Source organism: Notechis scutatus, chromosome 4 (assembly GCF_049901735.1).
Source record: "Notechis scutatus isolate UNSWTSFEM ecotype Mainland chromosome 4, rNotScu1.2, whole genome shotgun sequence".
Lineage (NCBI taxonomy): Eukaryota > Metazoa > Chordata > Lepidosauria > Squamata > Elapidae > Notechis > Notechis scutatus.
Genome location: NC_142012.1, coordinates 74,105,653 through 74,120,226, shown reverse-complemented (window position 1 = coordinate 74,120,226; position 14,574 = coordinate 74,105,653). Strand labels below are relative to the sequence as shown.

At 42.3% G+C, this 14,574-nt stretch overlaps 1 protein-coding gene and 1 long non-coding RNA gene across 51 annotated transcripts in view; both read right to left on the bottom strand.

Moving 5' to 3' along the window:
- ANK3 (ankyrin 3) overlaps nt 1-14,574 on the bottom strand; it is a 329,783-nt gene that overhangs the window by 27,835 nt on the left and 287,374 nt on the right. For 41 of the 50 annotated variants that reach the window (XM_087963780.1, XM_087963779.1, XM_087963798.1 and 38 more), the window contains 6 exons: nt 13,136-13,232; nt 11,769-11,997; nt 11,394-11,519; nt 9,635-9,757; nt 9,076-9,102; nt 4,491-4,572 (listed from right to left, as the gene is read on the bottom strand). In XM_087963780.1, the coding sequence (XP_087819906.1) occupies nt 4,491-4,572; nt 9,076-9,102; nt 9,635-9,757; nt 11,394-11,519; nt 11,769-11,997; nt 13,136-13,232 (684 nt within the window). The remainder of the gene's footprint in view (nt 1-4,490; nt 4,573-9,075; nt 9,103-9,634; nt 9,758-11,393; nt 11,520-11,768; nt 11,998-13,135; nt 13,233-14,574) is intronic. The other 9 variants (XM_087963777.1, XM_087963783.1, XM_087963814.1 and 6 more) reach the window with 2 other exon arrangements.
- On the bottom strand, nt 704-4,484 carry LOC148130786 (uncharacterized). Its single transcript, XR_015749309.1, has 2 exons — nt 3,872-4,484; nt 704-3,171 (listed from the first exon to the last, which is right to left on the bottom strand). It is a non-coding gene; the product is annotated as an uncharacterized LOC148130786 (long non-coding RNA).

Genomic DNA, 14,574 nt, shown 5'->3' with positions numbered 1-14,574 from the left:
GTTTATAAAAAGGAAAATGGAAAAGACAACAAGAAATGAAAAACAGGAAAGCACAAGGCAACCGAATCTGCAGACAATGAAGAAAACAGAAAAGGCTAAAAAAAAGAAAGAAAGAAGTCCACGCTGGTCCAGCCACAACCAAAAATTCTTCTCTCACTTCCTATTGACTTTCTGATGTGCTGAATTGGAAGTTTTAAATCTTTCAGTTCCATTTGCCTGATAATTTATATGTCTTTGCTGCCTGCAAGGGTCACAATTTCCTCAGGATTGTCTACTTTTAAGGGCTTTAACTGTTTTGTTAAGTTCTTGTATGGGTTTGTGCGTGTGACTCTGAGCAACTTTGCTTGAGAAACACTCCCAAATATTTCATGCAGAGCCCCCTCCCCCCACCTTGCAAAAATCTCTCAAAGTGACAGGCAACTGATGTGCAAAGTGTGAAGGGGGGGGGGAATAAAGTCAGACCTCTCTCCCATGCACGCTTGGTTAATGCTTCAGGCTCACAAAGCCAATAAGAGCAAGAGCTTTTCTGACTCAAAGATTAAAACAACAATGAAAAAAAAAGTCCTCTGAAAGTCGAATTATTCATGCAACGGTCCTTTAGCTTGGTAAAATGTAAATAAAAAGCTTCATGTGGAATGACTTTAACAAGCATTTGTCATACAGAAAAAAAGAGTACAAGTAATGAAAAAACATGGCAAGCGAAGCAACCAAAACTTTTCACTTTTATTCATGCATGATTTATCATGTCAAAACAAACATGAGGAATAAAATGACATGTGCGGTGTGTGCTATGCAGAATACATCAATATTCAGAATTATTTACACAGAAAACATTTTAAAAGAAGAGCCCACTTTTTCTACAAGGCCGAATGTCTTGGTACCCTTTTGAGAACAGTTTTTCAAAGCAAGGAATACAACATTCATATCCCACATTTAAAAGCAAATGATGTTATTTGTGAAAATGGTTTTCCTGGCTTCTCTGCTGCAGAGTTGAGCATGCTGATTTAATCTGATCCCGAGGACTGCTGGAATTATTAAAATGGATGACTTTAAAAAAAAAAACCTTCCAAAGACAACTGAATTTATCCTTCCAAGACTGAACTTTCAATCCTAAGAATAGCAACTCTAGGAAAGGCTACAGTCCTATCATTGGCCTTCAAAGTTCCTGTTTATAAGATATGAAGATTTGATTTGATTGATTGATTGATTGATTCATTCATTCTTCTCAATTTTGGCACTGCCCGATTCCAGAGTGATTCTCAGAGGCACTGACATGGGGGCATTGCATGATGCCACCTCTATAAAAAGGTCAGCTTCAAATTAGGAGATTCTTAGCTACACTGGTGGAGTTTTAGTACCAGCTTCTTCCGTTCTTCTAGTAGAGAGACTAGTGGGGGTATGGTAGGTTTAAGAATGCTCATCGTTTAATTTCCAGTGGGTTGTTATGTTAAGGACGGGGTCCCCAAACTTGGCAACTTGTGGATGTCAACTCCCATAATTCTCCAATCAGCTATGCTATGCTGGCTGGAGAGTTGTGGGAGTTGAAGTCCACAAGTCTTAAAGCTGCCAAGTTTGGAGACCTCTGTGTTAAGGGAAGGGTGGGGGGGGGAATGCAATGTGGTAAGTCCAGTGCCAGCAGCTGAAGCTCTGCGGCCGTGATGCCAATATTTTCCTACTACAGTAGCGAGAATTTCCCAGCACAGGAATATAAACAATGTAAACAAGTTTGTATGTTGAACATACAAACAAACAAACAAACTACTATGCAGTGGAAAATGTAAGCCGAGAGGGCGCCAGGTTTTAATCCAGAATCGGCTACAACAGTCAAGACACTGCCAACTGTTGACCATGGCTCATGTTACCACATTACGCTGAGTCTCTGAAAAGCTTGGAAGAGTTGAGCTTGCAGAAGGGAACTTTGACATGTGAGCTAATTTTAAAAAAATGACAGTGGACCAAAAAAGGTCCAGGGTGCTGCTAACTTTGCATCAGTAGAATGCCTGGGTCAAACAGGCTTTGAGGAAAAGGGAGGACCATCGTCCTGAGCCCGATCCCTGGGAATTCTAATTAATTTAAGACGTGCTTATATTAAAATAATAAAGGCATAATCTCCATGCCAATGAAAAATAACTTTCTCGTATGCTAAATTTGATTTGATAATATTTTAAATCAACCTGGCCATTTTCTTAAAGCAAGGAATCATTTTTAGGAAGTTGGTATTACTTCTACCCTCAAAATGACATTATAGGGCTCCGCAAATCAGAACAAGACACAACGGCAGCTTTTTCCTGAATGCCATCACTCTGCTAAACAACTAATTCCCACAACACTGCCAAATTAACTACTAAGACTGTATTACTATTCTTCTTCTCATCCTTACTAGTACCTATCTCTTCCCACTTACGGCTATATCCATGTTGCTTGTATCTTTACAGTTTATATTGTGTTTATTGTTTCCTAGTATGATTTGATTGCTTATTAGTATCCTATGACTAAGTGTTGTATCTTATAATTCTTGATGAATTTGTTTTTATTTTTTCTTTATGTACACTGACAGCATTTGCACCAAAGACAAATTCCTTGTGTATCCAAATCACACTTGGCCAATAAGCAATTCAATTCAATTCAATTCAATTCAATTCAATTCTATTCTATTCTATTCTATTCTATTCTAAGCCTAGTAGGTTTACATCATCCTATAATGAAATTTTAATTTAAAATTATATGTATATATTCACTGTACAGTTGACCCTACAGAGGTCCATAGGTTGGACTTCTGTAAGATGAACTGCACTGTGAACAAATACATATAATTTTAAATTAAAGTTCCAACCTTTAATTCCATAGGTTGGAAATCTACGACTAAGTCTGAAAATATTTTGGCTCAACCTATTAATGTAAAATCCAATTCCTATGTGGAGGCCTGTAATAAAAAATACACAGGGAGACCCAGATTTTGTGCTTGTAAAAAGTGTTGTTAACTATATACCAGCAGCCAAAGGGAGATTTTTATTAGGAAATGCATGCCTTTCCAGAGCAGAAGTGCTCTAGAGCAGCGGTGGCCAACCAGTGGGCCACAGTCCACTGGTGGGCCGTGAGAAAATTTTGGTGGGCCGCAGAGAAATCTCACCCCCACAAAGCAATTAATCCAGGCTGTGCAGAAACACAAGGCTGCGCCGCCCACATGGCCTGCAGGAACCCTCCCCGCCCACTCACTCCTTACCCAGCAAACTTGCCTGCTAAATTGCTATTTTTTCTTTTTCCAACCATCAGCTGTTCTGCTGTGCCGGGAGATTTAGATTAGCTAGGAAGCAGGAAATGGTTGGATTTCTTGCTTTCTAGCTAGTCTTTAGATCTTCGGCTCAGCACAGCCGAACCTCCCTTAGGACTGAAGGTTTGCTTGCAAGCAAATTCAGTGCAGACTCAGGGCAAGCAAATTGGAGAGACTGAGCTAGCCGATGGCAGATAGATAGATCACTGAATGATTATGTGAGCAACTCAATCTCTCTGCTTTGCCTGATTTTGGGTAAAAGTTGTTCTTTTTTAATGAAAAATTCAATATTTACATGCATGGTGTGTTGTGAGTTAATTTTGTGAGTTTGCTTGCTAGCAAATTTTATGAGTTTGCTTGCAAGCAAATTTTATGTGACAGACTGAGCTAACCAATGGCAGATAGATAGATCTCTGAATGAATCTGTGATTCTGTGAGCAACTCAATCTGCCTGCTTTGCCTGATTTTGGGTAAAAGTTGCTCTTTTTATAAAAAAATTCAATATTTATATAAATATTTGTAATATTTACATACAAGCTATGCCCAGCCAGTCACATGACCACCAAGCCACACCCACAAATTAGGCCACACCCACAAAACCGGTTAGTGGTCCCTGGGATCTAAAATTATGAGTTTGGTGGTCCCTGAGGTCCAAAAGGTTGGCGACTCCTGCTCTAGAGCAGGGATTTCCAACCTTGGCAACTTTAAGAGTTGTGGACTTCAACTCCCAGAATTCCTCAGCCAGCTTTGCTCTCTGGGAAATTCTGGGAGTTGAAGTCCACAAGTCTTAATGTTGCCAAGGTTGGAAACCCCTGCTCTAGACAGTTGCTTTATCTAAAATAAGCTTAATTGGAGAGCGGCTCAGTGTAACATGTAGTTGGTCCCCAACTGAAGCAACATAGAGCATATCTTTGGATTAGCTGTCAATCATGAGATACCGCCATCTTGCCTCTGGAAAAGGAGCCAGACCAGTTCCTTTGGCTAGGTAAGCACAGAAAACCAATTCTCCACAAATGATTCATGTGGTCCACGGATATTTCAAAAGAAGGTGGTGTCCTTGTTTGAGTTTCTCAAGTTGTACATGCTCAAGAAGAGCGCCTGGGTAATTTGGAGGGTGTTGCCGAATGAATCATACCTCTTCCAACGACATAAAATGCAAACATTAATGGAAAAAATGTCTCTTCTCATGAAAAAGTAGTTAGTACATTAGGAAACTCACTCATGCCAGGCTCAGTCAGATAGCTGTAGCGCTTACGTAGAGCGAGGGACACAAAATTCTGTCTGCGGTCGGTCTTCTCCGTCTGTAAGAAAAGATATTTCTTCTTGGAACTTGGAAGAGACATCCCCCTTGAAAGCAGATGCTCTTCCATATTTCAATCATGGTCTTATTAACAGAAAAAAAAAATAACAAAAATAACAGGGTAACAGAGTTGGAAGGGACCTTTGAGGTCTTCTAGTCCAACCACCTGCTCAAGCAGTAAACAAACCCCTATGCCATTTCATTATCCCAGCCTTGTTTTAAGTAGCAGGCAAGACAGGCAAAGTGTTTTTAAAAACAGGGATTATTCTCCTCATCCCATTCCCAGGCTTAAAAAGGCCTCTGGGATCGAGTGGGGCCTAAGCAAAACAAAAAAAAAAATTCACTTAAGAATTCGTAAGGGCTTGAAAGTGATACTGTCTACCTACGGGCTACACAATCTGGTTTTATCTTTTCCTGGCCCTGTAATTCAGAATAACCAATTTTCCATTAAGGCGAAGCCCCTTCTCTCCCACCCTCTCCAGCTGATCTCCACTTAGGTATCTTTTGATCCACTTTCAAAGCTTGAATTTTGAACAGTTAAGTATGTTTGAACAGTTAAGGACTCTGCAAGAAATAAAAAAAATGGAAGGATATTTTACCTCGTGGGGGGCGGGGGTGGTTCAGTTTGTACAAATTGACATATCTTAAAAGTTCAATTTAACATGAAATAAATTTCACCCTACTTAATCATTCAGCTTAATCATTCACATAACTGGTCATATATGTTCCCTTTCTGTGAGGACTAGAAGATGGATGGCCCCGGTTCCATTCTCCAAATTGGGGGGGGGGGGCAAAAGAGATGAAGAAGGGGTTCTCTCGGGGCTAACTATGACATTACCTAGTATGACCTGATTTGGGACATATCCCCTGCCTCCTACAGCCAGGGGTGGGATTCTACTGGTTCGGGCGAACCAGGTGTTAAAGTTACATCTGGTTCGTTGAACCGGTATTTCAACCGACTGGCTGGCCCCGCCCCTCCCCGCCCTCCCAGGAGTCTCCATGCGATGCAGGCATGAATGCGTGGAGGCTCTGGGAGGGGGAAAACGGGCCTCCTGGAAGTACCAAAAGTTGCAAAACGGGCCTGTTTTTGGCTTCCGGTGGGCCTCCGGAGCCCAGGGAGGCCGTTTTTACCCTCCCAGAGGCCCAGGGAGGCCTCTGGACCTTTGGGAGGGCAAAACGGCCTCCCGGGCTCTGGAGGCCTACCAGAAGGCCAGAAACAGTAAGTTCTGGTAAGCCACGCCCACCGTGGCCACGCCCGCCCAGCAACCAGGCAGCGAACCAGTTGCTGGGATTTTTGAATCCCACCCCTGCCTTCAGCCCCCCATCATGGAGATCAGAATGAACCCAGGGCCCTCTGGGCTAGCTCTGTTGCTGCCCCAACGTCTTGGATTCATGATGTATTCGATCCATACATGAAACCAAGGGGGGTGGGGGTGGTTTGAATAAAAATGTGGGAAGAAACTGAATCCCAAAACTTGCCATCCACATTGTCGTCCCTGAACAACATCGGTGCAGTCTCTCTGAAGTCACGTTTTTATGGAGCAGGATCGTGCAAAGCATTTGCAAAACAGCTTTGCAAAATGCCTTGCTGGAAGTCAAGCATCCTTCCTCCAAGGCGGGAATGCTGATTTGCTACCAGTGGTGCGAGCGCTTTCCCATGAGCGCATGTCCAAGTGCAACTACAGTTTTGTCTGTGTCAGGACTTGATATGGAGGCAGTCTAAGAAGGGGTCTGAAACATCTGTGCTGAATCTTCTAATGCAGGGGTTTCCAACCTTGGCAACTTTAAGTCTGGTGGACTTCAATTCCCAGAATTCCCCAGCCAGCAAAGCTGGATGAGACCACCTTTGAAGAGGGACACTTTCCACCCAATGCCTTGATCTGGTGATCCCAGACCAAACGCAGCCCCCTTGAAGAGTGCCAGACAATCACCTAGCAAGGCTCAGCCTTAATGGTCAGATCACAATGTCCTTTTGGTACAAGGCTCTTGCATCACACTGCACAGTGACATCAATCACAATTATAATTCCTGGCTACAAATGAGAGGCAGCCCCACACAAGGTTACAGCCATACACTGAACATATCAGGGCAGATTTAATTGAAGCCAATCAAATACTTCTGCCAAGGTCAATTTGCACAGGAACCACATAAATGACAAGGTACACCCACTTTAAGGTGAGTACAGAAAGGACAAATAAAAGGCACGGAAGGGGGTTGGTTTTTCTTTCAATATACACAAAGGCAAGGATGGGAGAATTAGAAAAACCAGCTATGAGCGGTTTCTATTCTGCATCCCTATATGTGTCTTATACTTTTATTTAGCAATAGTTATAGGAATATCTATACAGTAAAAGAAGCAAAATGATTGGGGGGTATTTAAAGGATGTTTGCTTGGAACTGATAGAAAATAATTATTTGATAGCTGGGAAGAGTACTGGAATGGTTGAACATCCCAAGTGACTTAAAGATGCTGAAAATGGTGATTTAAGTCTCATTGACTGTAAAGGCAGCATAAAGCCCATGTTTAACTCTGCTTGAATTATTGAGATTTTTAACACACTTGACTCAAGTTTGACTCAATCAGAAGCTGATTCATGCTTGTTTTCATATAATGTACCCTATCAAGCTAATATGAAACAGTTGGCACAACTATAAATCTCACTCAGACAGCCTTCCTCCTCCTCCTCCTCCTCCTTTGCCAATAGCTGGCAGTTCTGCACCAGGAACCAAGGTCCTGACCAGGTATCTTCAGTATGGTCCTTCCCAAATGGGTTGTGACTAACATGTCAGAATAGCTGATAATTCAGCTCACTATAATCCCAATTAATGTGGAAGGCATCAGGTTTAGATATTCACAAGCGTTTTCTTGAGTGTTAACTCCTTGTGGTTCAAACACTGTAGAACAGGGCTGTCAAACTCACAGCCCGCGGGCCGGATGTGTCACATGCTGGCCACGCCCAGTTTAGTGAAGGGGGGAAGAGTCCCGATATCTCATGTAACACCGCCATGACGACAGCAAGTTTGACACCCCTGCTGTAGATGATTTGAGAGAGATGTGTGTGTGTGTGTGTGTGTGTGTGTGTGTGTGTGTGTGTGTGTGTGTGTATGCGCCTATAGAGAAAGGGTTATAATATTAGAGCAAGGGGTCTTCAAACTTGGTAAGTTTAAGATTTGTGGACTTCAACTCCCAGAATTCCTCCTCCAGTCATGTTAGCTCAGGAATTCTGAGAGTTGAAGTCCACAAATCTTAAACTTACCAAGTTTGAAGACCCTTGTATTAGAGAAAGGGTTATAATAGAGAAAGGGTTATATAAATTGTATATAGAAAGTTTGAAGAGGAAGTCAACTTGTGATTTCAAATGAATAAAATGGTTTTAGGTTTATTGGAAGGAAAATGCAGTATTTTCCTGAGGGAGTCAGATATTTAAGGTGACACAGATTTAGCAAAGTTGACTGTAGTTTGCATGAGTTGCATTTATTTATGTGTAGAGGTGGATCATTGGAGGGGTTCGCGCAGATCCATCCCACTTCTGACCTGATTTAAAGTTCTCAGATATGTTTATGTCCTGCCTCACAACAGCCTGGCACTGGAATAAGAGAATTTGCTAGGTCCCAGCTACCCACAAGGAGCTTTTAGCTGAGGACAGGTCATAGGAAAGTACAGGACACTGACTGCACCCTTGTAAGTGATATATGTCCCTCCACAAATACTTGCGCAAAATGTGGCACAATTTTTCTCCATGGAAATCTGTAAAGGTAAGTTTCACTTTTCTTGTGCAAAGCTGTATTGTGAAACAGTCCATCGAGGAGGAGGAGGAGCAGGAGAAGGAGGAAGAGGAGGAGGAAGAGGAGGAGATGGGGGGTGAAGGCTGAATGTGAAATCTAGGAAGAAAGGTGTCTCTGTTGCTCTAAGTAGCGTGTGGTACATCATTGGATGTCCCAAAGGTGCTTTTTCTGGAGGCAACTGGACTTCCTTGTTTTTTTCTTTTGAAGACGTTTCGCTTCTCATCCAAGAAGCTTCTTCAGCTCTGTGGGAGTAGGAATGGATTTCCAGAGGAAAAAATGGCAGACTACAGGAGCCAGGAGCACTATTCAGGTGACCCTGAGGACACAGATAAACCTCCAAGGAGCCTGAACGACTCTCTAAAAGGATACAAATGACCAGCTGTCTGCAAGGAATATAAATCCTTCCATTCCCCACCATCCTGTTAGAGCTGAAGAAGCTTCTTGGAGGAGAAGCAAAACATCTTCAATCAAAAAATAAGAAAGTCCAGTTGCCTCTTGAAAAAGCACCCTTGGGACAACCATGACCTGGATGACTGAGAATCTCTACAGACTTTTACATCATTGGATGTTTGCAATTTTTCTATGTCACAGGAAAGCATAAACAGGCATAGAGTTTGAGAATTTGGAGTAGAGAAATCTTACTGCAGGGTGACAGAAATTTGAATTTATAAGCTCTTGATTATAAAATGAAGGTAAAATAAAAAGTGTTTTGTATTACCTCGTCATCTTGATCTGATTCTGTTTCCTTTGGGTCCCAAGATGAATTGCAGAGACAAGGAATATTATAACAGACAGCAGGGAAAAGAATATAAGGATATGAAAAAGACCAAGTAAGGGAGCACAAATGCAAGCTAATTCATCATAGACAAAGCAAACCAATGTCAACAACAAAAGTAGGTTAACAAACAAAACTCTACATCAAATGCAAATCAACACATGACAATCACTAAAAGCAGAAAGTCTAGCAACTCTAAGCAGAAGAAAATTTCCCAGCCTTAAAAACAACAGAAACTATGGCAACTGGGAATTTTTAAATGCTTTCTGCTGACAGTGTACAAAACACTCCCAAGTCCAGAATTGTTGAGCTCAGAATCGCTCAGTGCAGGACATTTTGAACATGAGGTGTTTTCCACACTTCTACTTTCTGCATACATGAAAACAGTTAATACATAGAGAGGCTGGCTTAATCTGAGGGCAAGACAAGTCATTCATATTTATGGCATGTACTAACTTTTAATGTTGCTACCATGGATATTAAGCCACCACGTGGACTGTACCTTTTTGTGTGCTGGCAGAGTGATATTCAAGTTGCAAACGGCCATTTGGGGCAGACCTTTGGTGGTCTTTGGCTCTTTCAGAAAGGATAAGCGGCCACAAGGCTCTTGGCTGGTGTCTCTGATCTACAAGTCAATACGACATCACAAGTTGGTTGGAAAGGAGGGTTCTAGTTTGCACTTCCATTACATTTAGTTTGCCAATATAGATCACCTCTATAACTGTCTGGTTTGGCTCTGCAACCAAACAAGACACAGACTTCAACAGATAATTAAAATTGCAGAAAAAAACAAAAACCTGCCTTCCATGGAGGACGGACCTGTATGCTGCACGAGTCAAAAAGAGGGCTGTGAAAATATCTACAGACCCCTCACATCCCGGACATAAACTATTTCAACTCCTTCCCTCAAAACAAAGCTATAGAGCACTGCACACCAGAACAACTAGACACAAGGACAATTTTTCCCCCAATGCCATCACTCTGCTAAACAAATAATTCCCTCAACACTGTCCAACTATTTACTAAGTCTGCATTACTATTATTCTTCTTATCCTTCCTAGTACCTATCTCTTCCCACTTATGACTATAACCGTGTTGCTTGTATCTTTACAATTTATATTGTTTTATTAGTTTCCTGGTATGATTTGATTGCTTATTAGTAACCTGTGATTATCACTAAGTGTTGCATCTTATGATTCTTGACGAATGTATTTTTATTTTTTTCTTATGTACACTGAGAGCATTTGCACCGGAGACAAATTCCTTGTGTGTCTAGTCACACTGGGCCAATAAAGAATTCTAATTCCTATTCTATTCTATTCTATTCTATTCTGTTCTGTTCTGTTCTGTTCTGTTCTGTTCTATTCTATTCTATTCTATTCTATTCTATTCTATTCTATTCTATTCTATTCCATTCCATTCCATTCCATTCCTACTCCTATTCCTATTCCATTCCATTCTATTTTTACTCCTATTCCTATTTCTGTTCTATTCTTATTTCTATTTCTATTCTATAAAAGAAGAACCGTCCAAGAATATTTTTTGAGAATAGGAGTTCCCTTGAACACATGCAAAGATGGGATCCCCATTTATGCCCCTATAATACACATTAGCTTTCCAGAGAGGTTGTGCTGTTTTCTTCCCACTCTAGCTTGCCAAGTCCAATGATGGGACAGCAATCAGGAAGTCGCTCAGTTGTCCAAGCTTCATTCATAATGCTGCAAGAGTGGGTCAAAATTTGGAAGCACTTTTCTTTACGCCCCACTTTTCCTCATAACAGGCTTATGTGCGTGCTGCCCTTTGAGAAGCAAACACCCATCGTGAATAATGCTCTTTAGAATCAGAGATTGTAACTATTTCACACCATCGTGAATGGGCAGGAGGGCCACCTAAAAACTATCAATCTGGGGGCACCAGACTGATTTTGGCCATTTCTAGATTCACCGTTTCCAGAGGTGATGTTGAGCACTGAACCCCAAACCAAATAATCAGATTCTGTCTCAATGCAGGGATGCACACAAAGAGCAGCAAGGTTGGTCTTCAACTAAGGGCCTAAAAGGAAATGCTAGAAAGCACCTCCACCATCAGCAGGAAGCTCATTCCATGCCTTAATTTTTCTGTCACCAATCCATCTCCCCTATGTCAAGTGTGTGATGGATACCCAATCACCAGAAATACCCCAAGCATGTCCTTTCAAAAGAACAATGTTGTCAGATCACAAGAGCTTTGTCCCCTGATCTTACAGCAGCCATGGCTTTTACCTTGATAGAAAATGGCAGTCTATTTTCTTTGAAAGCATAAAAATTAAATACAAGCTGCTGTCCTCCTTTGGTTAAAGGAGTTAGATTTCCATAACAATCCACATAAATAGGTTTTCCTTCCAAAACCTGTTGGGAGAAAAAAAAAACTGGATTAGTATCCAAAGAATTAAAATAAATGGGAAGCATCTCACTTTGCGAACTTATTCTTCCAGGCTCTTATGAGGAAGGCTACATACTTTTGTTCTACCTTTGATCTGAACTGAATTAAACCGAGGCTGATTTGCACTAGGCATCATGCCATATTTAATACATTTTGAAAGGCTCACCCACAGTCCAGGATTATCATGAAGACCTTTGCTGTTAAATCATGAATACCTCAATATCTTTGCTTCTTGCAACTTCTTCAAAGTTCTCCTGCTGCTCCAGCGTTTTGTCAACTTTGTCATCTGTCATACAGAAGCAGCGCAAATTGGATTCCACAGCATCGTTTGTTTTAGCAAAAATGACAAACTTGGCCATGTAAGGGACACATATCAATTCCCTATATAGCTGTGTGGCCAACCCAACTGTTTCAAGAACCTGATGGCAATCTGCTAACCAAAATCTAGAAAAGGGATGGAGAAAGAAATGAGATTAGACAAATAGACAGATAGGCATAAACAATGAGTTCATTTTCATACATCTAGTTCATAAGGAGATGAACAGAATAAATATTCCGTTGGAATACCAAATTACAACTCTTCCTCTATAATCCTCATCTGTCTAGAATAACGTGTCCTGAATGTATACCAAGAGCTCCACACCTTTTCTTGAATTTTAGTTGACCTTCAGATGCTTTCCCCAAAACTGGAGGTGCACAATCTAGACCAGTGGTTCCCAACCTTTTTTTCGCCCTGCACCCCTAAAGAAATTTCACTCGAACCTCGCACCCCCTGAAATTTAGACTTTAGGAACTACTGAACGTGTTAAATTGAATCTTTGATTGAATCTTTTCAGTTATGCATGTGACAGCCACTAAATAACGATACTTAACTCTAAAATGAAAACAAAGTTAATCCACTGCATAATAAATAAAAATGCCAACATATAGCCAATATCCTATTATTTACCTGGACTTTTCTCGCACCCCCTGGAATATCGTCTCGCACCCCCAGGGGGTGCAAGCACCCCAGGTTGGAAACCCCTGATCTAGACAGAATCATGTTTCCTTTCTTTTTCTTATCACTTCGTTTGTAGCTTGATCTCCGGAAAGAAATCTCAATGGTGCACATCTGGATTTTCCTCCAGAGACCAACCTGCAGCTTTTGAGACCTCCCAGCTTTCTTTCTGGTTGTTGCCCAGGAAGCTTATTAAAATCAGAATTGGACTGGAGGATGGCTTGCTTTTTAAGTGCTCTGTACACAGAGGAACAACAAATGGCAATCTTTCCAACTACCTAATGGCTGTTTGTAAGTGATGGAGTCTGGAGTCCATGGGGGCTGCTTGGGTGATTTAGGGCCATTCTCTACCTACCCCATGAGGGTTGCTGGTATGAAAAGAAAATAGGAACAAGGGATGCAGTTGATGAGCTCTTTGAAGAAAACCACTCAAAATTGTTGTGGCCATCCAGAATTGCATTCTGTGAAATGGGTGGCCGTAAAAATTGGATTAATTAATAAATATGTCCAAGTAAGTAAATCTGAGCTTCCTTTCCAGATGAGGATGGAAGTCATCTGCTTTGTATTCCTTGATTTTTGTCCTACCTGGCTGAAACATTGGTTGTGAAGGAGACACAATCATTCACAAAAGTGAGAGGGGTGGTTCCTGTGATGTCTTCCCACTGTGCTGGTGAAGTCCCACCTGAAGAAGAAGAAGAAGAAAAAGACATGCCCCTCTTTTAAGAAAGAATCTCAGCTTTGGCCCAGACTGGGATTGTGCGTCTGACTGAGCCAAAAGTTATGAGCTCCCAAATCCCTGAGCCCTGGATTCCCGGTCTTCAGTTTCAGATGGGAACGACTGAGGTTTCCCTCCCTCCCTGTGGAGCATGAAACAGGCCTTGGCCAGGGAGAGAAAACACACACTCTATGCGTGTGTGTCTGTGTGTCTGTGAGGAGCCTCTTGGGAGGACTCAGCCCCAACCTTGAAAAAAGTATAGCTGACTAAGGAAATGCTAAAACAAAGAGCACCAAACAGTTGGTAAATATGGTGTCTGGGTATCTTCCAAGAGCAACACTCAGCAAGGACACCTAGAACGTCTGGAGACATTTTTGTGCATAGATGATCGTGAGAGACAGTGGGGAGGGAGGAAGAGAGGGGGAGAGAGAGAGATTCTTTTACTCCAAAAATGTAAAATATTCTAAATACTGTTCAGCAAAATGTTTAATCAGATCTCTGCTGAAAGGAATGTGTATCCAAGGTCAAAAGCTTCAATTAGAATTTTTCAGAGGAACACAGAAAATGTAGACTTTTAAGACATGAAGAATTCAGCAGACTTCTTGTAGTTTCTCTTTTCCTTCCAGCCTCCCAATGGAGTTGGGTTGGCCTGAAATTCTAACCAAACAAGCAAGTCAACTTCTGTCCATCCTGCTCACCCCAGTCATAGCGGGGCTGGGGAGAAGCGCCTGAGGTATGCAAGGCTAACCCGGGAGTCACAGGACCAGGGGTGGGCTTTAGCCGGTTCGCGTCGGTTCGGCCAAACCGGATGTTTAATTTTACATCTGGTTCGGCGAACCGGTAGTTCTGAGGAATGGCTGGCCCTGCCCACCCCACCCCGCCCAGGAATCCCCACGTGGGCCATTTTGGATCGCAGGTAAGTTCAGGAGACTCGGTGAGGACGAAAAACAGGCCTCCTGGAGGCTCCAGAGCCTGGGAGGGCAAAAAGGGCCTCTTGGAGGCTCGGGGAAAGCCTCCGGAGTCTGGGGAGGGTGAAAAACAGGCCTCCTGGAAGTTCTGGCAAGCCAGAAATGGGCCCGTTTCTGGCCTCCAGAGAGCCTCTGGAACCCGGGGAGGGCGAAAATGCGAAAATGCCTTGCGGCCCATTTTCACTCCCAGGGTGATGCAAGAGGCCGACTAGGCCACGTCCACCCAGCAACTGGGCAGAGAACTGGTTGTTAAATTATTTGAAGCCCACCCCTGCACAGGGCCATTGGAAGAAGCTGCCGGAGGTGTGCAGCTCATCCTAAGGGAGTGCATGAGCCCTTTA